General features: G+C 51.6%; 1 protein-coding gene across 4 annotated transcripts in view; it reads left to right on the top strand.

Moving 5' to 3' along the window:
- DNAJB5 (DnaJ heat shock protein family (Hsp40) member B5) overlaps positions 1-23,243 on the top strand; it is a 30,554-nt gene extending 7,311 nt beyond the window's left edge. For all 4 annotated transcript variants that reach the window (XM_048850239.2, XM_048850241.2, XM_048850243.2 and 1 more), the window contains 3 exons: positions 2,142-2,386; positions 9,577-10,175; positions 21,058-23,243. In XM_048850239.2, coding sequence (XP_048706196.1) covers positions 2,176-2,386; positions 9,577-10,175; positions 21,058-21,291 — 1,044 coding nt within the window. In that variant the 5' untranslated portion in view covers positions 2,142-2,175 and the 3' untranslated portion in view covers positions 21,292-23,243. The remainder of the gene's footprint in view (positions 1-2,141; positions 2,387-9,576; positions 10,176-21,057) is intronic.
- The last annotated feature ends 2,850 nt before the right edge of the window (positions 23,244-26,093 follow it).

Below are 26,093 nucleotides of genomic sequence, written 5' to 3'. Positions count from 1 at the left end.
GTTGGCAAGATAGAGACGGGAGCCAGCAGAGGGATGCAAAGAGAGAGGTAATAAGGTCAAAGAGAGGAGCGAAGAAAATTATCATGGCGGCAGCATTTTAAATTGATGTGAGCGGGAGAAGATGGCGTTTGTCAAAGCCAGCAAAGAGGATGTCATGGTAGTCAAATCGCAAGATGCAGAGAGCCCAGACAAGTGTTTGTGTGTGTACATGGAGATGAAAGGCTGTGTGTCAGAGACATTAGCACCTGGGTACCTAGGAAAACAAGCTTTCAGCTCAATATCATCACTCAGTGGCATTCCAGTCCCGTCGTGTTTCCCCCCTTGTATTAGGAGCCAGCAGACCAGTATTGTGGGCAAGGGAGAGAGAATCTGGTAATGTGCGTGTGGGTTTTGAAACGCAGGCTGGCATGGAAGCTGGAATGCTTTGCGGGTGTATGGGTACAGAAACGTGCTGGCATTTAGAAGCGAGGCTGGGAGAATGCTGTGGGATGCTCTTTACGCCCCCAGAGGCCTTCTTATATCTCTAACAATAGAACTCCTACGCTACTTGTGTGCAGGCCTGACATTCTGGGTGTGCTTCCAGCAATTGCTACTGCTGCATATGGGGTAATTATTTCCAATTACCAATGAAATCAGTTCTGCACAAACATCCTTCTTGCTCACCTTCCTCACTCAGGCCCTGAATGTGCCTCTTTAGGAAGCAGGACGTTGGGAAGAGACATCTGAGAAATGTAAACTTTGCTGAGCCTTTGCTATAACTCCTGCCCTAGATCTCTGAGCATGTGTACATCTCCAGCTGTTCTCCCGATCCTCCATGACTCTGACAGCTTTCAGGCTTCAGCATGGTGCCTGTGGAATGCCATTGTCTGCCCCAGTCCCTTTCCTGGGTTCCGTGCCAGCTAGGTGTCCTATGCCTTAGGGCAGGCCTGCCCATCTCCCTGCCTTTCAGGCTGTCCCATGCCATGGAGAAAGTGAATCCAGTGAGTTTATTATTTGTGGCTGACTTCATTGCGCTGTGTCAGGATACGAGACTTAGCCATGCCTCGGGCTACTGATATTTCTAACTTATTGCCACATAATTCATTAGTTTCAGACTCTCTAACATAGTCTAAGCGAGGCTAGAAAACACTTTATAAATATCTTCCCATCATCACAAGATATTTCTGTCTAACAGCTTCATCCGTTGTCTTCTTTACATACAAATTACAGCTCTTGCGTGGTGAGAAGCACTTATCCCCAGATGAACGCCAATCACTTTGCAGAACAAAATGTTTCAGGTTCCTTTAAGGTGAACTGCACAGCACGCAAGCCCCTTTGGCTCCAACTTCTCCCTATCACTGGGGCAAAAGGGTCCCCTCAAATTGGTTTGGCTTTTTTGTTAAAGTTCTGCTTGTTTTTTGCATTAGAAATTTACGGTCCTGGTTTCTTCCTTCCCTGGAGGACCCAGGCAAGCGGGGGACCTCGCCGGTGAAGCCATGTGAGGTTGCTGCCCTTGGGAGAGGGGCTGCTGAGTTTAGACTTTCCTAGGGTGATCAGATGTCCCGATTTTTATAGGGACCATCCCAATATTTGAGGCTTTTTCTTCTGTAGGCACCTATTACCCCCCCACCTCCTGTCCCGATTTTTCACACTTGCTGTCTGGCCACCCTAGACTTTCCTCCCCCATGCACCCACGCCCATTCACAAGTGGGCAGAGCTGCCGCTCAGGTTACAGCCTCATGTGACATTATTTGTCACATCAGCCATATAACAGTACTGTGCACTGGCATAGCACTTTGTATCCATAAATTTCAATGCACGTCACAGAGAGGGAGCATCATAATTCCCATTTTACAGGTTGGGAAATTGAGGCACAGAAAGGCTAAAGGAGTGGGAAATAGTCCCCAGGGGCCTGTTTTCCAGTGCCCTGCTTTGACCACTAGACATGGTGAAATGTGTTGCAGGGTCTTGAATTAGTCCCTTAACAGAAAATGTGTAAGATGTAAATTGGGCAAAGGTTATGGAGAGCTGACCGTGGCTGTGATGGGAACCTGAAGTTGATCTGGGGTAAGTCTGTGGTGTGGGGGAGCAGGAGATTTGCCGGTTCCCCTAAAGCTGTCGTGCAATACATGCATTACAGAGCGCTGTCTATCTCCTTTCAGGAATAAAGACTCGACCGGAGGCAACGTTGCAGTCATGGGAAAGGATTATTACAAGACCTTGGGGCTCCAGTCTGGAGCAAATGAAGATGAGATCAAGAAAGCTTATCGGAAAATGGCCCTGAAGTATCACCCTGATAAAAACAAAGACCCCAGTGCAGAGGAGAAGTTCAAGGAGATTGCAGAGGCATATGATGTCCTGAGTGATCCCAAGAAAAGGGCTGTCTATGATCAATATGGGGAAGAAGGTAAGGGGCTGGGATGGCAAATGGCTTGGTGGCGAGTGGGGTTTCAGTGTGCTGCTGTAAGCAAGAAAGCGTTTATACGTTAAAAAAAGGTAGCTAACCTTCACCGGTGTGGGTGGCATGTCCGGAATTATCCCCATGACTCATTCCTGCCTCTCAAACAAGGTTACTACTACCCAAGCTGGGAAGAACAAACACCCAGACGATGCCGTCTCTCCTAAGAGCCAAAGAGAATCGCTTGACCTAGTTCTTGATTAATTATTCTGTGTCCAATCAAAGCCAGTCTTCAGCATGCAATCCCAACTCCTGGGCACCACCTGGCGCTCCCTGCCCTCATCAGACAAAGATGCCAGTTAGATAAGGAAGAAGGATGTACGGGGAGCTAAATCAAGGCAGTCATTGCCGCTCACTCTGATAGTTTCATGAACAAAATGGGCACTTCTTCGCTTTTCACCCCATTATTCTGAAGGCTGAATCACTTCTTGAGAGCATAGAAATGAAAGGTGTTCATATCCTCGATCAGATATGGGCTGCAGAATAACTCTCTACTAACTCTTTCCTTCACACAGATTCTCTAGCTACAAACACTCTCTTCCCCCTTTTTCCTTTCACTGGGGCTTAGTGTGTCTGTGCAGTGGTGTTACTTATGCACTAGTTCCACTCTTTTTTCCTCTTGTTCTTGCTGGTATGTACTGACCTACATGTTTCAAAGCCTTTCCCAATTTAAGTAATAGATTCTTGTTTTGAAATGAAGTCGCTGCTGTTGTCTCCCTGTTGGCATGGAGTAGGGAGCTGTTCCACCACGCACAGCCTTATTAGTAGAATATGAAAGCTTCTGCAGCCCTATTTGCTGAGGATGAAGAGAGCAGAGAATAGCATTTGCATTAATCAGCAAAAGAGTTTAGCACTTAAAAGAGCAGAAGGTCTGGTGTAAACAGGCTGCTCAGGTAGCAAGATGTATTCTCCCAAGAGGCTTAATGAGTAGGTGTATCAGCTTTTCTGAGGCATCACCATAAATATGCAGGGGTCAAAGATACCTTTGTGCCCTCGGGAGCAGAAAGGGATCTCTCTACAGTTAGCAACCAAAGTCTCTGATCTTAGCGTGATGCTGTTTGAATGATTAGTGGCAAGAGTCTCAATCCTCTCCCTCTGGGTATGGGAGAACTAGGCACATCAGCAACATGTGAAGAGAACTGAAGAGCGTCTTTGGGAAATGGTGACAGGAAGGCGCTCTCACTTAGTGCCTCCTCGTGCTGCACAGAAGGTGGGGCTGCTGTAATTCCCAGTGCGTGGCTTGGAAGCTTTATTGAGAGCTGGGGTTGCTAGTTTTTCTGGTTTATCTAAGCAAGTAAGAGAGGCCCATAAAAGTTTTAGAAAATCTCCATCCTGGAAGTTCTCACTCCTAAAATCACTTGCCCGTGACTGAGCCAGTTAAGTATGTCGCTGCTGCGATGGACTGTCTGAACTGCAGCAGTCCTCTGCTGTCTAAAATCAGAATCACCTGCCTCCAGTGAAAAAACAAACCCTCTGGGAGGATTCATCAGAACAAGACTTTTATTTCTGTTGGGGTGTAACTAGGAACGGGGGGATTAAATTGAAAGGCAAACACAGCTGAATTGAGGGTGAGAGAGGCTCCCCACGGGAGAAGGGAGAGTGCCATCACGAAGCACTGTATTAAGCTCTAGAAAAAGGACACTGGAGAAGAACCTCCCAGGGCCCTGAGGGAATGACTGGCTGAGATTTAATAGTCCTGACTCTCCCTCGCTCCTGTGCTGCCCTGTTTAGACTGACAGGTAAAAGCTGCAGTAACTGTGTTGTTTATAGATGCTTTAAAGCATGTTGGATGCTAAATGTCAGCAGTTTCTCACCTCATGGCTTGGTCTGACCAGGAAGGTGGGTCACCTGTGGGCTTTGCAGTGACCTCAACTTTCATCTCCCTGCACACTGCTGCTTCCCCAGGTCTGTGGATATCCCAGTTTTCTCCCCTGCTGCCAGGAGATGGTGGAGCTTTCTTAAACATTGCTTGGTCCTTGAAGAAGCCCAGCTCCAGGCAAACCTGAGGTTGATGTAAAACTGAACAGGGGATCTAAACTGCCGCTGAAGAAATGTGTTCACTTCATGCACCCTGTCTGCATTGTCCCCATTCAGAGCCTCTCCAAGCTCATTCCTGCCGGCAGGTGCCCTTCTGTGAGGGGAATGGGGTTCAAAGACAGCCTGTCTGCATAGAGTCCAGCTTAGTGCGCCATCCCAGGACACGTTCCTCAGGCCTAGGGCCCTACCAAATTCATGGCCATGAAAAACGTGTTACAGACGGTGAAATGTGGGCTTTTACCCTATAGTATACAGATTTCACAGGGGAGACCAGTGTTTCTCGAATTGGGGGTCCTGACCCAAAAAGGAGTTGCTGGGAGGTCACCAGGTTATTTTAGGGGCGTTGGGGTATGGCCACCCTTACTTCTGCACTGAATTCAGAGCTGGGCTGCCGGAGAGCAGCAGCTGTTAGCTGGGTGCCCAGCTTTGAAGGCAGCACCCCCCAGCAGCAGCGCAGAAATAAGGGTGGTGATACCAGACCAGGCCACCCTTACTTCTGCGCTGCAGCTGGCAGGGCTCTGCCTTCAGAGCTGGGCTCCCGGCCAGCAGCTGTCGCTCTCCAGCTGCTCAGCTCTGAAGGCAGGGGCAGCAGTGCAGAAGTAAGGGTAGCAGTCCCGCGACTCCCCCCCCTCCCCCCCCAGTAACCTTGTGGACCCCCCCGCCCCACAACTCCTTTTTGGGTCAGGACCCCTACAATCACCACACCGTGACATTTCAGATTTAAATGGCTGAAATTATAGAATTTATTATTTTCAAAATCTTCGCACTGGGAAATTGACCAAAGTGGACTGTGAATTTGGTAGGGCCCTACTCATGCCAGACTGCTTCAGTGCTGGATTAGCAGTCGGAATAAATACACAGTGCTAGGGCCTAGGCTCTGCCCTTGGCCACGCCAGCAGATGATGGTCCCTGTGGGGTCAGGGGAGGAACAGCATGGGCAGCGTCTGATCCTTTGTCTCCCCTTTTGGGTTCCACATTCTGTATTTTGCCAATATTCAGTGGGGTTGGCAGCGGGTTTCATTTTCTCCCATTGGACGCTGATGCTGCCAGCGTATCCCATGGAATCACCCTCCAGAAATCGCTGCCCCCACAACTGTGAGGCTCAAATGCCAACTGTAACTGAGAACTTGAGTTTATTCTTGGTGTCAGTGGCTCCTTACCCTATGAACTTTCATGGTGCTGAGCTGGACAGAAGGGACTCCCCACAGCCCCGTTCAGGAGCTAAGATCTGTGCTGTAGCACTGGTCTCCCTCCCCTTTATCAGTGTTTCATCTCTTTGACTGTGGTCTGGATAGAATTCTTCTAGCCGGCGCCACGTGGCTCCCGCACATGCACAGCTGAGTTCCGGCTGGGGGGCGGTGACACAGCAGGTAGTAACTGGCCTTTGAGGGTTAGGGATAATAAGGCCTCAGCTCTTCCCCACCTTGTCCTAAAGGCTCGGGTGCAGAAGTAGGATCAGGCTAGGCATTTTCCCATGATTTCCATCTGCTTCCCAGTTTATACTGCTAGGGCCAATGCAAACATTCTGGGCTTCACCACTGTCACATGCCATGGGCTGTGCAAACAAGTCTCTCATTGCTCTCCTCTGTTAGGAGCCTTTAGTGGGTGCTAACACAGACTCTTCCGATCTCTTCCATTTGTGGCGGACCATGAAATCCAAACCGTGCTGCTTCTCAGTGGTTTGGGAAGGGACAACTTGCCCTGCAGGAGCAACTAAGTAATTAATGGCAATGTCAAAAATCAAATCAGCCTCAGTGACTAAGCAACCTCTGTTCAAAAGAGCCTGTTAAGGGTTCTTCCATTGCTGGCGCCTCAAACTGGCGGGTGGCATCCGGGCAAAGCATGGCTGCTCCTGGCCAGAAGGGGAGGCAAGAGGAAATTAATGGCTTTGTTTCTTTGAGTGTGGAGGGAAGAATCCAGAGGAAACTGACCAGCTGTTTCTAAACGAAATTAAACCATTCACAAAGCAACACGTGGACTCGGAACCCTCTCACAGGGGTTTGAACCCTGGGGTGGAATTCAAACACTGAAACTCTCTTCCCTCCAAGGAAGAAGGGGCTTGTCATCTGGCCATAGTTGGTGAAATTGACCCCACGCCCAGCCATACCCCTTGCATCCTGTTTGGGGAGTTTATGTGGGATGAGAGGAAGGTTGGTTCAGTAGGAAGGATTCTAGCCTGGGACTGGGAGACATGGGTCCCTGTAACGGCACCAAACACGCTAACCCATCTCTCAAGGCTTCTGTGTGAGGCATCCTGTGTGACCTTGGGCAAGTCCTTAGTCTCTCTCTGCCTCAGCCCCTCATTTGTGCAATAGGGGAGACAGCCCTGCCCCCCTCAGTGGGTTGTGAGGTGCTCCCATACAGCAGTGACGCAGGCTAGATACATGCCTTGTATGGCCAGACAGGTCATGTGCAGAACTCACCCACGCTGGTAACTGGACGCCTCCCTTTCCAGAAGCCTTGAGAGAAGGGTTAGCAGTAGTTTAGCGCCTTTGCAGTAGCGTGCCCTGGAGGGAGGCAGACCTAGAAAGAAGCCCCGAGTCGCAATGTGCCCCGCTGGTGGTTGCCAGTACCTTCTCATGCACAGAGCCAGCCTCTCTTTGCTCACGTGAGCCCAGCTCGTGCCTTCTGCTCCGTTCCACAGCAGAATCAAACTGCTGATGTCTGAGTGTTGCTGTGACACAAATGCAGCATTAGCTGTTGCCGGAGGATCACGTAGATGTTCTGATGTGGGAGGGGGGGTGTCTGTCTAACCACCTACTTGAAAGCACTGGGGGCGGACCTCCAGTTCCGTTCTTTGCCAGGTTTGGGACACTAGATCAGCCCCAACAGGCTAGCACGGGTAGAAGGAGACCTGCTGTGATGCTGGGCTTTTGCGGGACTGGGCAAGGGGGCTCAGACAGCACACCACCCCTCACCCCCACAAGGCCTTGGGCAAAAGAAAAGAAGAATATTTGCAGACTAGATTAAATTTGATGCAGATCAGTTTCAGTATATGTACTGGTCTTACATGTGCTTCCAAGCCTAAGTCCCCTTTGCACAGTGTTGTGGAGGCTTAAGGTGTGTGGCTGGCAGATGGGGAGCCTTCGCTTATGTGTATTTTGTTCAAGCCAACACAAGACCTCTGCATCCCAAGGCAAACTCATCCGTCAAGACCGAGAGAAAAGAACAACAAGTTTGTCCTGCTTTTGCCTGGCTTGCGTCTCCTGCTGCTCGCTCTGACTAGAGGGGTTGGCACAGGACGTCAGCTTTTCAGAAATAGCACTATTTTGTAAGTGGAGAGCTGAAAATAGACACTGAGCTGGGCTTGGTTAGACCCCTTCTTGACCCCTCCAATCAAAAGCATGTGACACAACATCCCAAAGCATGTGGAATGTGAAGGGGACACTGGAAGAAGTCTACCCCCAGCCCTGCGTGACCTGCTGGGCACCTTAGTGATCCTCTTTGTGTTTTTATTGTAGATACACTTTTGAGAGGGGCTGTCTGCCTCACACCCTGGCTGTGTAGGAACTTCCAGGGGTTTGCTGTGGACAGATATAAACGTACGGTGTCTGAGCAGAATCAAGTAGGAGCAGGCTTCTGGGCTGGGTTGGGCCTGAGAGAAGCCCTAGTTTAAGAAGATCTTTTGCTAGTTACCAAAAGAAATAAATATCCAACTTATTTGCTGTTCTTATCTCTGGGTTCTGCTCCTGAGCTCCACTCCACCGACTGACCTGGGCTGGTCATGGTGCAGGGGAAAGCGAGTATTTTTTAAAAACAAAAAGCCATCATCCCCCCTCAAACTTGACTCCCATCAACAAGACCTGATACTAATATCTCAGGTTGTTGAGCCATGACTTCGTTTGCAAAGTACTTTGTGGCCCTCATGTTAGCCCCTTTCATCTGAGAGTGTAGTGTGTTTCTCACTCGCACGCTCATTTGTGGTGGAGAGGCTAGTTAGTGTATAAATGCTGACCTCCCATCAGTCTGTGTGAAAAAGCCCTGACTCCACAATTGCTCACTGAGTTCAAAGCCTTTCATAAATTGCAAAGTATGCCACTGCTGGGCCATGAGTCCATGGTGCAGTTCAGACGCCTTGGGAGATGCAATAGATCACAGCATGAACGGGGTGTTCAGGGGGTAATGTACTGCTGACATAAAGAGAGTATTCAGGCCTGCCTTTGTCGGAACTTGGACTTCTAATTTGTGTCGCTAAATTAGTCTGAAAGAGCCATCAACTGCCTAGTCCATATTGTCATTGGACTCCAGCAGTTGCCATGCTGTGAAATTTAACAGATTTACAGAGACCGAATTGCTTCCTGCAGTACAGCAGGAAGGAACACAGGAAGATTATGCTTAGGAGCCTTGCATGCAGGGGCAGCGAGTTATATGGGCCCATGGTGCCTGTGCTCCAGGAATATTCAGGGCCCGGGGGCCTAGCTCCACCAATGTTCGGGGCCAGGTCTCTTCCCTGGCCCCGCCTGCTGCCTCCGTGCACCTCCCTCATAGTGTCTCCCAGCCCTGCCTGCCACCCCCGGCTATTTAAAAGGGCCCGGGGGCCACCGTTGCCGCCAACACCAGCAGCGCAGCAGGGCTAAGGCAGCTTCCTGCCCACCCTTGCTCTGCGCCACTCCTGGAAGCAGTCGGCACGTCCCTTTGGCCCCGGGGGTGGGGGGTGTCTCCACACGCTGCCCCTGCCCCGAGCGCCAACTCTGCAGCTCCCATTGGCCGGTAACTGGTGCCTGCGGGCAGCAGCACGCCAAGAACCCCCACCTTCTAGCTCGGGAAGATAAGTTTGCTCAGCTTTGCTCAGAAGATAACTGCTAGCTAGTTTCTCCAGTGGAAAAAGGACGCAGACTGTGGCCAGGTTGGGGGTGAAGGAGGGATGTGAGAGGCTGTGTGGGATCCTGCTGCCTAGAGAGTGGTAGAAAGGAGCTTGCAACACCAAGACTGAATTCCACCTTTGGTTCCCATGCTGCATATTAGAAAAAACCAACAAAAGTCTAGTCAGGGTGGCCCAGCTGTTGCTCTGTCTGCATTCCCTGTGCGTCCGGCAGGACTAGAAGGGAACAACCTTCTGCAATGGATTTTGTTAACGTTGTCCTTTCCTTGCTGTGTTCTAGGGCTCAAAACTGGAGGCGGTTCCTCTGGCGGCTCCGGCAACACTTTCCACTACACCTTCCACGGAGACCCACACGCCACCTTTGCTTCTTTCTTCGGCGGCTCCAATCCCTTCGACATCTTCTTTGCCAGCAGTCGCTCCCGGGCATTCAATGGGTTCGATCAGGAAGACATGGATATCGATGACGACGATGACCCTTTCAGCGCCTTTGGACGGTTCGGCTTCAACGGCATCAACGGAGTCCATCGACGGCACCCGGAGCCTCTCCACACACGAAGAAAGGTCCAGGACCCACCCATCATCCACGAGCTCAGGGTCTCCCTGGAAGAAATCTACCACGGCTCTACCAAAAGGATGAAAATCACCCGCCGGCGGCTGAACCCTGACGGGAGAACCACAAGGACCGAGGATAAGATATTGAACATTGTCATTAAAAGGGGGTGGAAAGAAGGAACCAAAATCACCTTTCCCAAAGAAGGAGATGCCACGCCAGACAACATCCCTGCCGATATCGTCTTCGTTCTCAAGGACAAGCCTCACACGCATTTCAAGCGAGATGGCACAAACGTGGTCTACATGGCTATGATCAGTCTTAAAGAGGTGGGTCAGTGGGAGCTCCCCCCCCCCCCCCGCTGTGCTCCTTGGAGATGAGTTTGCTAGTTTGAACAGAACAGATGAGAAGGGCGATTAACTTGTATGGGATTAGAAGGTCACATAGGGTGTAATAAGCCAAAGCAAGAGAGATCTACAGAGTGGAGTGTTCTCCCTTTGCTTTACAGACCAACGTCCATTCCTGTTTTCAGGAATTACACAACCTCAGTACTTCAGTCTCTAGGTCCAACTGATACTGTTTTAACTGCTCTAATTACCCTTTTCCCCCTGCTTGAGTGCCAAGCTTCACCATTAATATGGGATGTTCATGTCTGGAAAAGAGCTCAGACTCTGCATCAGCTCAAAAGAGAAACTAATCCGGTGGCTTGTGCCTGTTCAGCCCCATTTCTTGGTGTTGCCCCAAACACCACAGCTTGTCACTCTTTGACATCAGTGTTCTGCACTTATATACCAGGCTGACTGTGGCTGGGGCGGTGGGTTGGTGGTCCCAGTGAGGTTGCAGGTTTGTTGGCGTGGCCGGACGGGGACAGTTTGCATGGCACCCTGGTCCTCACTACGCCTTGCTTGAGCCTGTGCCAGCTGTGCCTTTCTGTTCTCTCCCTCCTGGGCTGCGTGCATTGCATTCTTTATTCAAGCAGCATATGAAGGTAGTTTTGTACTTTGCAGAACAAGTAAGTTATGGTCTCTGGCCCATGGAGTTTGCAATGGAACTTTAGAGGGGACTTCAGGAGTCAGAGCAACAAGCAGCACGAGGCAGGAGTGGAAAGGAAGACAAGGGTAACCCACATTCATGAGATGCATGTTTGATGGTACTGCTGTCTAACTTCTTTTTAATAATTCCCAGCTGGCAGGTACATTTAAAATTTAAATTGCTAGCAGCTGCAATTTACCATTCACTTCAGATTGTAGAGGTTGTCTGTCTTGGTGGGTGGATTTTTTTAAAGACCGATTTAGTCCACGTACGCAAATGCATTTTATAGAAAAAAGCTCTGCGGATCAGATCTTGGGTACAAACGTCTCAGTGTGTGCCCTTGAGTCAGGATATATCTGGATGGCTCCCCTTCCTCTAAAAGCTTGAGGGAACTTTCCCATGGGCATCCCACTACCAGGGTGTGACTTTCCCTCATGCATTTGAATGGAGCGCCACTTCCCAGCCACACTGTGACCGTTCAGAGCTGGGTGTTCTAGGGGACACTCTTCTAAAGGTACGTTGGAGACACTGGAAACCGAAGTTTACTTTTGAAGTGTGCAGCTCTGTTTTCTGTAGCCAGCAATACCTGGGAGAGGCAGCGCTGTTGCCATATCTCAGATGCTTCCTCAGTGCCTTCCTCACAAAGATGCCTGTCACACATCAGACCTCAGTGGGTCCTTCTGATATTGGTTCATGTTCCTCCAGCATCTTCTGTCAGTTTCATGTTTCCGGCTGAGGATGTGTGTGGTGGGGAGTGGCACCATCAATATTAAACACAGAGAATCTGCCCCTGTTCTGCTCCCTTTACCTGAGCACTGCAACACAAAGGCAGAAAATCACCCAAGAGTCCTCAGTGGCCTTAGAGAGGGCATAGCTAGTTGCTATGCCTCCTTCCTTGCAGCCCTGCTGCAGAGGGGAGGTGGAGTGGGGCTGGAGCATCATGTGCTCCAGCTCTCCCATGGTCTCCAAGTATCCCTGGTTTCTAACCTACTCTAATCAAAGCTAGGGTGGAGAATCAGGGAGCCGTAACTAGTCGTTGGTTCTCAGTATCTCGTGGGTTGCCCTGGGTGGTTGGGTGGGATCCATCCTGTGCTGGGAGCAACTCTGGCAGACTCCTATCCTGCTGTCCCAGGCTCCTGCAGCCCATGAGGGAAACCTCCCCATTGTGACAGGACTGATTCAAACCCTTTAGTTTAAAACTGGCAGCGAGCCACGTACTTAATTCTTCATCAGATACGCCCCTCCTCAGTACCCTCGCCCTCCCAGGCCTCAGGTCAGACATGATCAGCTGACCCATCAGACTTTGACAACCATCCTGTGTCGCTATCACATGATAAAACTAGTGATCAAACCCGGGGAGGGGGTGCAGAAGTGAGATACTTCCCCTGGTCTCCGAGCCCAGGTACCATTGAACTCTGTGTTGATCATTCCAGTCACTCACGTCTGTCCATGGCGAGCAAGCCAGCGCTGGGTGCTCGCTGCCACCTGGCATGGCCCAACAGGAGCAGCCTAGCGGGAGACACATCTGAGAGGGCTTCCCCAGAGACACGTGGGCAGCAGAAAACTGTCCGTTCTTAACATTATGTGAGCGGCTCAGTGGGAGGCAGAGAGAGGAAGAAGCAGACCTGCTATTGGGGGGAGCCAGGATTTACCTGTGATACTGCTGCCTGAAGGTAACTTCACAAGTCTGAGTTAAACCAGCCCCACCAGAAACTTACCATTTACACTCGGAAGCAGCCTCCCTGTGAATGCTTCAGCTAAGATCCTAGTTTTAGTGGCATCTGCTGTTCACAGACCTAGTGAGGCACTCAGTGGCTTCCCTGTTTGTCTTGCGGCCTTGTCCTGTCCCCATTGAAGTCAAAGGCAAAACTCATTGGCTGTACTGGGAGCAGAATGAGGCCCATAGTTAAATTAGGTAAATCCCTACATTTATAGCTTGGCACAGCATTCAGCCATAAAACTTTCTGGGATTTAATCCATGAGGGCAAATGTCACTTGGGGCCCCCTCTTTAATGTGGAGATGTGGACTGTGGAGACAAAAGGTTCCAGGGTGAAGAGTAGTTTGGCGGCTTGAATTAAGGTGGAGCATTGCATGCTGGGACTCCTGTCAGTGGGCTGCACCATCATAATAAAAATGAACTGCTCTCATATATCAAATTATATGCAAATGTGGTGTCCCCTTGGTTCCTGGCAAGTTGCCAGTGCAGTCCCTAACCTTTCAGAGTGGTGGGCATAGATATCAGTTCTGTCTGTCATCTCAGTGAAGGCAGTGTGGGGATTGGTCATTCCACTACAGTTCATCCAGTCCAGGGGATTGTTTTCCATAGTTAGTGTTGCCAATTTCTTGCCTGGTTTCACTGGTGTGAAGGGCTAGAGTAGGGGAGGGAACCATCTGTACTAAGGAAATGTTAAAAATCCACTGTAGTGTCACTAGGTCTGCTGCCTTCTTTCTTGCATTTTTGAATGCTTTGTTGTGCTAACAGGCATGCCAGTTTACACTTTCAGATTCTCATGCACTGACTCAGTGCTGCAGCGCCATGTGTGAGCGACAAGCACAGGAGAGGGCTGTCGGTCGTCTTTTAAATCACATCCCTTGGAATTAAACATAAATGTTCCAGGAGCACTTCTCTTGGCCTACTGAGCTCTCTGAAAGCTGATTCTAAAATACATAAATTTGGGGCCAAATTCAAACTGAGTCCTTTGAAATCATTAACGCCATTCACACATGTCAGTCTGCAGATGACGCTAAAGTTTTAATTTTGATACGTTATTTCTCCAATCAGTTTCAAACTTGATGGGGAAAGGGTTCAAGATATTTGTGGGCGGGAATTTTTTTCAAACAGTCTTGTAGATGCCATAGTGAAATCAGTGTGTCAGTTTACTCTGTTGCCTCTCCCGACAGTAGTAAAGGGACACCGTCTGCTTAAAATCTAATCATCTTAAAAATTAGTTGATTATAGTTTTGGTTACTCTGCCTGCCATCGAGCCCTCTGCCAAGTTGTGTGCTTCGCCATCATGTTTTCCATGTAGTAGGTTTCTGACTCCACCCCCTGTTGCTGTATCTTCTAGAAAGTAAAGAGTTTATATTTCATTTCACTTCTATTTATATGGCCATTAAGTGTTACTTGTAACAGAAATTTCAGACAAACTTTAACTTTTTAAAATTTGACTTGACCTCTTTGCAAACAACTGTGAGATCTGCAGGCTCCACTCAGCGGAGTTGATGCATGAGCTCAGGTGAGGAAGGAGGAGTTAGTTAAAACTGCTAATAACCAATCTGTTGAAAGCCGACTTGGCCTGATTTTCAGAGGGTGATGAGCACGCAGCTCCTGCTGAAGCTAATGGGAGCTCCAGGTGCGCTGCACCTCAGGGCAAGGATGTGGTGAGGACTTAGGGGTGGGATTGTCAGGAAGAGACCAAAATGCACCAGCTGCATGCAGAAAGTGGGGAAGAGTGAGCAAAACTAACCTGGTTCCCTCAGCCTGGAGAAGGGAGCCAATCTCCTCCTGGAATGCAGCGAGTTCTAAACCCTGGAAGATCACCGTTCATCATCACAGAAGTGCTGACAGCTGCTGAACTGCAGCATTGTGAATGGGATTCTAGACACAGCCAGGCTTCCACCTCATTGCTACAGACTGTCTGCCTTTCATTGCTCTCGGTGCCTGAACCTGCGGTGCTGGGGCTGGTCAGTACCCGGTTCAGAGCATGGGCTGGTTTGGCTCTCTCAGAAAAGTAAGGCTGCTAGAGCGGCTTTAGAGGTCTCCGAGTAACACGGCTTGGCAACGCTCCTGGAGACTCTTGGGCTGCATTGTCAGCACTAAGCTCCTAGTCCCGGGTGGCAGGGAAATGTACCCATTTTACGGCTGGTTTGACTGACGTGTTTGTGGTGTCGGGCAGAGCTGGGAATAGAGCCCATGGTTCCTCATTTCCATTCTATCTCCAGCCGCTGGAGAGCCCGCCCTCCGCAGCCTGACTGCTCGCATTCTCGGCCCGCTTCCAAAGAAGCGAAAATGATTCAGTGAATGTGAGCTGCCTCTGGCATCAGAGCTCTTGTTTTCTTCTGTCCCCTAAAGGGAGCAGGGGTGGGCCCTTGCAATGCTGCTGGACCTGCATTCCCCTGGGTGGAGAAGAAGAGGGTATTTTGCTAATGACCGGGGGGAATTGCAGCCTCTTGTGTCTATGACAGCCTCCCCAGATGGCATTAAAGGATATCTGAATGGGGGATATAGATTCTTCCTTGTGCCCTGTACTGTGATGTCTGAAAGTGGCATGAAAGATTTTCCCAAAGAAAGGGGTAAGGAAGGAGAGGCCATGTTGTTTGCCTTAGACATAGCAAATCTTGTCTTTGCTGCTTTTGCTCTGGAGGGTAGTAGTGGGCACTTACCTGCCCTGAAAGCCAGCGGGCAGGGCCAGCAAATCGTAGAGGCCTCACACGACTGCACCTGTTAGAGCCTGCGTTCAGTGTAGGTGTCTGCTCCAAGCCCTGCTCCCAGGGGCTGGAGGGAGATGGGGTTCATGAGAACCTCTCCTGTGAGCAGCACACATACTAAGGCTTTATTAAGTTCTTCATCCCCCAGCAGCATTGGCCCTTCTCAGAGCATCGCTTCGCATCTCATTCACTAATGGTGACGTTTTTCCCTTGAAAAAGCGAGGCAACATCCCAGCCCACGTGTGCAGCAGAGCTGCCGGGGTGATTTAAGGACACAAGGAGTTTCACGCTGCATTGCCAAGCCCTGTGGTCTGTTACTGCAGGGTGCCTTGCTGCTGCCATGCAGTGCCACCCCCGGTAGGCAGGGCTTGGATTTGGTGCTGACATCCCAGGAGGTCTTTCTCTTTGCCTCCGCAGACGTGCAGCAGGAGGGCTACAGCTCTGTGCTCTGGCATTTACTGGTCGCATTGCTGGGGGGCTTCTTGTTCCTCAGTGGAGCCTCTGCATAGTTGCTTGCTCCCAGTGACGCTGCACAAGCCCAGCGCTCGTTCTGCAGGTGGAGAAGTGCCCTCTCGGAGCAGAGGCCCAGCACTGAACTGCAGCCCTCCCTGTCACGCTGCCATTGTGGGAGCAAGACCCCCCGCACTCAAAGCCAGTAAGGTCACCTTTCCAGCCAAACAACCCGAGGTAGGAAATGGGACGAGCAGCCAGCAAACACCAGCCCTGCGAGCTTGGCTAGCAGCGTACCCGCAAGTTAGTGACTTCCCACGTTTGGCCATACCAAGCCGCCCCTGTGCAGAAGCTCGAAGGGGAATGCTGCCTGGATTTAACCTGAGAGGCTGTGTGACTGTTTCATTTCCTCCTTGACTCCCTGGGAAACCTGCTGGGGCACAGGCAGATCCACAGCAGTGCGGAGAGCAGTTGTTGGTTACAGAGTAGCAATAAGCTAGTTCACAGGGACCAGGATCGGTCCATCCCTGTGTGTGGTTTACACATGGCTTGAGCTGATGGAGACCTGGGGAGGAGCTTAGCTAGCTCAGCTGCAGGGAGGTGCTCTCTCTTAGAATCATAGAATCATAGAATATAAGGGTTGGAAGGGACCCCAGAAGGTCATCTAGTCCAACCCCCTGCTCGAAGCAGGACCAATTCCCAGTTAAATCATCCCAGCCAGGGCTTTGTCAAGCCTGACCTTAAAAACCTCTAAGGAAGGAGATTCTACCACCTCCCTAGGTAACGCATTCCAGTGTTTCACCACCCTCATAGTGAAAAAGTTTTTCCTAATATCCAATCTAAACCTCCCCCACTGTAACTTGAGACCATTACTCCTCGTTCTGTCATCTGATACCATTGAGAACAGTCTAGAGCCATCCTCTTTGGAACCCCCTTTCAGGTAGTTGAAAGCAGCTATCAAATCCCCCCTCATTCTTCTCTTCTGCAGGCTAAACAATCCCAGCTCCCTCAGCCTCTCCTCATAACTCATATGTTCCAGACCCCTAATCATTTTTGTTGCCCTTCGCTGGACTCTCTCCAATTTATCCACATCCTTCTTGAAGTGTGGGGCCCAAAACTGGACACAGTACTCCAGATGAGGCCTCACCAATGTCGAATAGAGGGGAACGATCACGTCCCTCGATCTGCTGGCTATGCCCCTACTTATACATCCCAAAATGCCATTGGCCTTCTTGGCAACAAGGGCACACTGCTGACTCATATCCAGCTTCTCGTCCACTGTCACCCCTAGGTCCTTTTCCGCAGAACTGCTGCCTAGCCATTCGGTCCCTAGTCTGTAGCTGTGCATTGGGTTCTTCCGTCCTAAGTGCAGGACCCTGCACTTATCCTTATTGAACCTCATCAGATTTCTTTTGGCCCAATCCTCCAATTTGTCTAGGTCCTTCTGTATCCTATCCCTCCCCTCCAGCGTATCTTCTGTATCCTATCTACTCCCCTCCAGTGTATCTCTTCCTCTGGGCTCTGAGCATAGCTGGGGTGGGGTTAGTCATTGCTGGGCTGGCCCTACAGTTTGGCCTCTGAGCAGCCCTGGCTGCAAGTGCTGCAGAGATGTATGCTCAAGGGCTTGTGGGACAGAGGGAAAATGCACCTTGTGACTCTCGAGTGCCTATCCCAGCAGCCAGGAGCAGTGTGGATCCCAGCCTCTTCCAGAGGATGCAAGACTTGAGTGGCATCCTGAGTATCCTCTCCCCACACCTCCAAAATAGGCACCATCAGCCAAAGAGTTCCCTACAAACTGGCCCACAGCATCCCCCTTCCCAAGGGGCTGGCTGCGGGTTTCCTCACTGGTCCGTACAGCCCAGTGCCACAGAGTCACTAAAAGCAAAGCACAGCAATCTAACCTGGAAGAGCCCACCCCCTGTGCCTGTCCGCTCTGCACAGGCCCTCTTGAGTCGGTGAGGCCCTGGCTTGGGGGAGATGGAGCCCATGTCCAGCTATATGGGTTCCCTTTATTAAAGAGGCAAAACTTGTTCAGATCTGCACCAAAATAGAACACGGCAATGCCTGAATGAGCCAGTACAGCAAAGCCACTTCCACCCTGCTGAAAGGGGAACTTAATGCTCAGACAGGGCACTTCCTCTAGGTTCTCCGACCCCAAAGTCTGTCCTTAAACCCTGCGTGGAGCTAGAGCCATGCTGGGAGCCAGCCATGTGTAGCCTATAGGAGAGTGGGCTTTATTGCGAGCAGAGAGGAAGCCAGGAGAACCGTGAACCTTAGACCCTCCTCCCTCAACACAACAGGGGAGCTGTTGGAAGCAGTGGGTACAAGTAGCTGGGGGCAGAGGTGTGTGGATACAGTTCTAAGTCAACTCCCTGCCCACGTCCATCAGTGGATCTCCCTGCTGCAGGAAGGGAGAGAACTTTCAAGAGCTTTAACTTCCAGGAAGCGTCTGTGCTGCGAGCACTGAGTGGGCAGCTGAGGAATTCCTGGCTCTTGCTTTCCTAGCCTTTTGGAGGCTGTTGGCAGAGGTGCCAGGGCCCATGTGCTGTAGATAAATCCAGTGCGCTGGGCAGAGATGCTGAGCTCTGGGAAGGGCGACAGCTGGTGAACAGCAGAAACATTCAGATACTTCGTCAGGGATTGAGCAACAAGGCCATAGTCTAAATTTAGCTTGCCCTGTTGCTGCTTACCTTTCCTGGGCAATCAGGGAAGGGTAGAGGGGGAAGAGGTGCTGCAGTTCAACCCCACTAGGGTGCTTTAGCCGGCACTCCGTCCTGCTGGGCGGGGAGGGGGGGTCCTCATTTGATAGAGCCTGTAGGACTGTAGTCCTGTCCAGAGAATGATATTCGGGAAAACATGCCTCATAGTGAGAGACTAAAGAAGCTTGATCTGTTTAGTTTAGCTGAGAGAAGGCTAAGAGGTGACCTAATCACAGTCTGTAGGCACTTAGGTGGGGATATGATTTCTGGTGGCAGACGGCTCTTTAATCTTGCAGCCAAAGGCAGAACAGGACCAATGGCTGGAAGTTACAGCTAGACTGTTAACAGTGTGGGGAATGACCCATTGGAGCAACTTGCCCAGTGGATTCTCCGTCAGGTGGAATCGCTAACTGGAGGTGGGATGTCTTTCTAAAAGATACGCTCTAGCTCAGCCAGAAGAGGAGGGCTTGATTTAGAGATTTCTGGCCAGTTCTGTGCAAGAGGTCAGACCAGGTGAATTACAGTAGTCCCTCCTGGCCTTAAAATCTAGGGAAGTACGGAGGTGGCCACTCCAGTCCAGATCCCCTCACGGTCCTCAGCGCTCTTCTCTTCTGTGCTGGGAGACTAGCCTGCCCCACAGGGGCGTGCGCTCTGCTGCTGGAGGGCTCTGCCTGGGACGCACATGGAATCACGGATTTGAGATTGCCAAGCCCAGCATTTGGGGGTTTATTGGTGCAGTTTAGCATTCCTGGGGCTGACTGACCAACGCTACCTGGCTGTAGGCCGCAATATTGTAGGCAGGTTCAGTGCAAGCTTTATGCATGCACAGCTCTGTCAAGGTGCTTTTATCCTGGCCTGCCGCACCCCGGCCATTCCAGCGCCAAGTGTCAGGGCTGCGTCTGCCCCGTGTGACTTGTCCCTGCACACCGAGGCTGTTGCCTTTTATAGTTTGGTGGAAGTCAGGCTGCGTGTAATGAGGTTCCTAAAAAAAGACACTGGGTCTTGATTTCGTCAAAACCCAGCTTGTGTGTGACTGGCTGCTTCTGTGCATTTGCAGTTACCCTGCCCAGTTTCCTGTCTGCAAGAGCTGGGCGCATGCAGAATCCTTGGTTATGTTACTTGAGGCATAGATCTGAACGTACTTTCTATGCGCTTTTCCATCTGCAGTGTTCTTCCATTCTCCAAGCCAGATGGCTCATGTTCGAAACACTCTAGCTATTGGCTGATTTAGTCAGGCCTAGCTGAAACCAAGCCACATAGTGGCTAAGGGTACCAGGTCCTGCTTACCAAGAAAGACGTGACATTTTGGGGTGGTTGCCCGAAATCACCCTGTGCAGTAATTAAAAATTCCCAATTGGTGATTCAGACGTCTGATCTGAGAATCACCGTGTGGGCAAGGCACAGGCTGGTGGCTAGGGCTAGATTCCGGGGAGCTTCGCAGAGCATACCTTTAGGAGGACAAGCTTAGGAATGGCCAGCGGCTCAGGCATTGTCCGCCATGGACCGTGGTAGCAGGCAATGAGACCACCTCCCCACAGCTCACTTGCTCAAAGTTCTTCCTACAGGTCTGCTTGGGCCTGTTTTTACACCTGAACTGGACCTGAGCCCAAGAGTCGTTTTCTGACCAGACACTCCCCTCCTGCCAAACCCGAGTCAGCACTGATGCTTTGTGCCCATGGGAACCAGACAGTGCCTCACTCCTGCCAGCTGCTGCCCCTGCTGCGCTGTGCGTGTTGCAGAGCGAGAGGTGCTGCGGATCCTCGGCACGCTCACGCCAAAGTGCGCACAGCACAGCAAGTGGCAGGAGTGTGGCATGCAGCCACTGCCATGCCCGCCCCTGGGCAGGAGGAGAGTCGACCCACGCCTGAGACAGCCAGGATGCTTTCCAACCAGACTTGAACCCAACACTTGTAGTCTGGTCCTTCGGGATCAGTGATCTAGCTCGTGTTGCTGTACAAATGGGACTACGGACGTACAGTGATTCACCATTCCTATGAAAAGTCAGGGTGGGGGGAGAGATTATATCTGATAATGAGCCGCTTCCAAACTTGCATTTGTACTGCACTGTGTAGCCAGAGTCCCTGCCACACTCCGCAGCAGCAGGGCACATCAGCAGTCTGTTGTCCTGCTGGGGAGACACTTACTCTGATTTCCTCCTCTTTGGGGTCTCTGTTTCTCCGGGTTCAGACAAACATGGGGTAAGAGATGAAATGCAGCCCGTCCTGAGCGCCCTGCACACTCTGGGTAGAGAAACCTGCCCCACTTCTGAAGGCCTGAGTGGACTGAAGAGTGGGTGCCACCATGAAACCACCACCATGGTTGAACCCACATGCCATGTGCTTTTCTGGAGCGTTCTCAGTAGAACACCTAGGATGTGCGCACGGGGGAGACTCTTGTATATCCCCCAGATGATAATGGCATTGCTGCTGCATTGCTAATAGACGTGAAATGGGTAACAGCGACGGGCCAGGGGCTGGTGTCATGTCTGCTGGGTGAGGGAGCAGGAGTGGGTTCTGAGCCTTGGCTGCTCTTACACACATGGGCTTTTTCTAGAGACTCCAAGTTGCAGCCGGTCTCACTGTTTGCTCTTCTTCCTTGCAGGCCTTGTGTGGCTGTACAGTGAACATTCCCACTCTCGACGGGAGGGTGATCCCTCTGCCCTGCAATGACATCATCAAGCCTGGCACCGTGAAAAGACTGCGAGGGGAAGGGCTGCCCTTCCCAAAGGTCCCCACCCAACGGGGAGACTTGATTGTAGAGTTCAAAGTCCGCTTCCCAGACAAAATAGCTCCGCAGACGAGACAGATCCTCAAACAGCACCTGCCGTGCTCCTAGAGCCCTGGGGACGTTCTGCAAGCAGCAATACCTTCTAACACACGTGCCGCAGCATCTGAGCCGCACAAAGCGGAGGTGCCCATTCACACTCCAATGCAAAAAACCCACGCTCCTTTCCACGCGCTCCTGTTAGCCCCAGCCCTTTTGACTGCCTTTTGTCAGCCTCTATTATACTCTAGCAGCATGGGATTCAGGAGCTGAAACTCCTGGCTAACTCGTGCTGGCTCTCTGGGCTGGGCGCCTTTTCCTGGAGGTTTAGCTTTTCTGCCTGGCCCAAGCAAATGGGCGTGGGCTGCGGGCCCAGGGAATTTTATCCGGTGGTGGTTTTCACATTGCACGCTTTGAAGTCATCTTCCTGGCTAGAGGATGAATTTGTGTCTCCCAGAGAGCGTAGAGGTTCCACACAGTGTACATAGGACTTGGAAGGGTTAGCTTTAGCTTCACCTTTCTGAAGCTTGCTGCTATTGGGTTCCATTAGTACCAAGAATCCAAACAAATTCTGTGAGCGTGCGCACCAAAGGCACGGCTCGTATACACCATGGCCACCCTAGTGGAACCATTTCTAACACGGAACCACAGTACCTATAGTTTACTGGGGTCCGTTCTGCGGTGCCAGGATTACAGCTGATTATCTTCCGTGCTGAATGCAAACACTGAGCTGCAAGGCACCTGGTCTCAGACCCTTCACCCCTCCTGCACCCTTCTTAAAACTTCAGCGTCCCGGCTTTATCGGTTCAGAGCGTGTAAGACAGGTGGGAGTGGAGTCGGGCCAGTGTCCTATCAGGGTGTTTCTGTACATGCTGGCATGCCAAAAACGTACGTCAGGAGAAGGGAGGGGCAGGGGGCCCAGGACGCGAGCTGTCTTGTTCAGGTGTGTTGAGTTTAAATTGCTGCTTTTATTTATAACCCCATAAGGGTTTTTTCTGGAGTGGTTCATCCCAACTCTTCTGGGGATCAATTCAGCCATATGAACATCATGTCTGTGAGAACGTAATCCGTGTGTAGCCGAAGTCTAGTGTACAAGCAGAGCCAAGTGTGAGTGGAGCTGAGGTTTGTTATGCTGGCGTTTGAGTTGCACTGTAGGGATTTAGCAGCAAGAAGAATGCGCATGTAGATATTTTTCTTCAGGGCAGATGGAATTCAGGATGTGTTTCGGGGAGCAGCAGGAGGGCATCTGCTTGGGTGGCTTTCTTTTTAAATGCTGTATTTTTTTAAACTTGGATTTCCATTGGGAGAATTTTTATATTTCTTACCTACGTCAGCCTATCTTGCCAATGTCTCTGGGGCCAGGTTCTTCATACAACCTACCTTTTGGGACGGTTCAGAAGCTGATCCAAAGAGGCACAGCATTTCTAGTCACACAGACACCATGAAAGCAGATGGCCATTGCCCTAGGAGTCCTCTGGACGTGAAATGAGAGGTTTTCTCTGGGCTCATTCCCTGTGTCTAGGCCTTCTCAGAGCACCTTTGGAATCCTGCGTTGGTAAGTCTGAGCTGACTTTAAGCTAACTTGGTTTTAACTGAGGTATTCTGGAGTGTCCGTTGATACTCTGCTGTGGGATGTACACCCCAGTCCGCTATGTACAGATGTACAGTATGTAATGCGTAGGGGGAATGGAATCCAGGGCAAAGACATCGTTCTGGAGAGGGGGAAACTGTCACGCAGCGCTTCATTTATAAACCCGTTGGAATGGTTACAATGATGCCCTGTCCCTCCCATGTTACGTGTTCGGTTAGAAAAACATAAACGCTGTTCAGATAACGCTGATGTGGGGAGAGGAACCCAGGGCGGCAGTCCAGGCTGGGAGCTGCTTTGTTTTTCTCAGTTTCAATGAGATCCTGAATGTTTTATAGTGGGTTTGGTTTGTTTGTTTATTTGGGTTTTTTTTTTTTGTATTTTTCTTTTTTTTGTAATGTCAGTATTGAGAAAAATAAAGTATTTTAAAAATAAACCTGCTGGCACTGTCAGGGCTGGGGCAGGGCAGGGGTTCCCTCGGACCTGGCGCTCTCGACACACACACGAGCTCTCTGTGACCTCCCATCCCAGCTGAGCCCTGGGTTCTGCCCGAGACAGCTCCCTGCCCCTCCCAGGGGAGCAAACCAGCCCCTGGAGCTCTGCATAAGACTGGGGATTGCTCCTCTGACTGACAAGGGCTCAGTCTGTCTAGTCTAGTCCTTCCTTCGCTTCAGGCCATTGCTCCTTGTCCTGCTCTCTTCTGAGCCTGATCCCGTCTCTCTGAAGCTCTGCCGGTGCTTTTGGCAGCCTGCTAGACTCCCGTGTCCAGCTCCTCGCTCCAAGTGCAGTGTGAAGGGGCGTTCTCAGAGACCTTTACAAGCTGGTTTCCTGCGTGGACAGTGGGGATCTCTCAGCCCTTTTCACAGGAGTAAGTTTGTCCCTTGGCCAAAGTTTCCAGCCCCCCGACCTGTTGGTGATGCGGGGCTTTGGCTGACAGCGGCAACCCCTTCGAGCTCTGTGTGCGCTCCAGGCATTGCAGCAGAAGGGGCTGCAGCCTGTAAAACACGGTGACCTGGAACCCAGTGTTCTAAAAACCACCAGTTTGAACCTTCCCCCTGAATATCAGCCTTGATTGAAACCAAAACACGGGCCCCGTTCTTCAGCCTCTGCAGCAGTGGTGTAGCTGGAGCCCCCATTCCTCTGAAGCCCCCCTTAAAATGCTCGGACTAGATGGTCACAATGGTCCTGTCTGGCCTGGGAATCCATGAAATCACTCTGCCAGCACTGATGTCCCATCTCTGGAAAGGGCCAGAGCCCAGGAGCATCGAAATCCGCCATTGGTCCTGTGGGGGAGGGGAAAGACTGGGCGGCTTGCTGTCTGCAGATGTCCAAAGGGTGAAAGAACGGGCTTCCCCTAGGATTGCCCCCACTCCAAATCCAGCAGGGCAGACAGATTTCAAAGGCACCATCCCATGGCTCTGCCAAGCCGAGTAGCGTCAGAGGTCTTGTAACGAACTAACGTACCGTAGACTCTTCCATGCTAGCACAGTGGGTCTGCAGGACGGATCAGGGGCTGCTGGTCTCTGGGTTATCCCCTGGTCATTCTTTACTTCCCCTTGCCATGGTCATGTGACAGGCCCAGACCCTCATCCACTGCCCCTGGACACAGGAAACGGCCCCAAGCTAAAACAGTCTCCCACCACCCGCTGCAAAGCCCTGCCCCAAGCGGAGTTCTGACCCTGGGCGGAGAGAAGGCCGCAGACTGCGTGGAGCCCACGAGGGAGCGTGCTTTGCCCAAGTCTGTTCTAGCCAAACGTCTTCCTCTGAGCCTCGATCTCACAGGCCGTTACCTGATCCTGAGCTGAAAAGACCGAAACAGGCTTGTGTGCACGAGCTGGGTCATAGTGGTGTAACTGAATTTTAAGGGCTAGGGCCAGACCCGTGTAACACCCCCGATAACCCAGCACGTGCGGACGGTAGACCGAGAGTGCTAACGCTATAGCACCTCCCAAAGCCGTGGAGCCCAGGCTCTGACCCCCACAGTGCCCACAACAGCTCAGCCTACGTGCCAGGGCATCTGACGCCCGGCTCGGCCAGCGCACAAGAATGAGAGACTCCTGCCCCCTTCATGTGGGACAATATGGGGGAGGTAGAGAGGGAACATGATCTGCCCAAGGGTACGCAGCCAATCAGCAACGGGGCTGCAAATGGAACCCAGGAGTCCTGGTTCCCTGACATAACCACTAACCCCCTTGCCCCCCGGACAGAGATGCTGCTGACCAGCTGCAATTTCAGGTCCCCCTCCAGTCCCAGGTGTCGGGACTGTCCTGTTGTGAGGTCCAAACCCCCGTCCCCATTTAAGTGAACGTTTCCCATCTGCAGGGCAAAGGGACAGTTTCCCCCGCTCCGGTTTGAGAGGGCCCCTGTCAGGGAGTCCCCGGGCGATGCTCTGGAACTGCTCCCCATGAAGCCAGTCAGGACTCTGGGGCAGTCGCCTTTCTGTGAGCAGCCTGTCTTCAGGACACACAGCTCACCCAGCTTCCACCTTCCTGGGTCTGACCTCGGAGCATTCAGCATCCTCTGCCTCTCCGTGCGCTTCCCCCCAGCGAGTCCGCTCAGGCGGGGCTCCTGGGGAAGCCAGAGGGTCCTGCACCCCAACTTCGCAGTCAGACGTGACTCTCAGCCAGCCAGTAAAACAGAAGGTTTATTAGACGACAGGAACATGGTCTAAAACAGAGCTTGCAGGTGCAGAGAACGGGACCCCTCAGCTGGGTCCATTTTGGGGGGCAGTGAGCCAGACAACCACGTCTGCACTTCACTCCATGTCCCAGCCAGCCCCCAACTGAAACCCCCTCCAGCCCCTCCTCCTCTGGGCTTTGTTCCTTTCCCGGGCCAGGAGGTCACCTGATTCCTTTGTTCTCCAACCCTTCAGCTCTCACCTTGCAGGGGGGGAAGGGCCCAGGCCATCAGTTGCCAGGAAACAGGGTGTCGGCCATTCTCTGTGTCCAGACCCCTTCACACACCTGCCCTCTAGGGCTCTGCAATGATCATACACCCTTACTCCACCCCCTAGATACTTAAGAACTGCCTAGGGGAAACTGAGGCACCCCCACACTATTCAGAGGAAACATTAAGAACAGTCCCACTTCGTCACATCTCTCCCCCCTTCGAGATCGAACTGAGCGGGGTCACTTTAGCCGGTGACCTGGGGAAGTTCGAAGCCACCAACGTTCCCATGGATGCCCCAGCATCTCTCCCATTCCTTGGTAGGAGTTACACCAGGCCCTTCCGGTTTCACGCCCTTCCTTAGGTCAGGGGTGGTCGATAGCACTCGCAGGCCGCATGT

Source organism: Caretta caretta, chromosome 5 (genome assembly GCF_965140235.1).
Source record: "Caretta caretta isolate rCarCar2 chromosome 5, rCarCar1.hap1, whole genome shotgun sequence".
Taxonomy (NCBI): domain Eukaryota; kingdom Metazoa; phylum Chordata; order Testudines; family Cheloniidae; genus Caretta; species Caretta caretta.
Note: the sequence above shows the minus strand (reverse complement) of the source record. Positions and strands in the feature narration are given on the sequence as shown.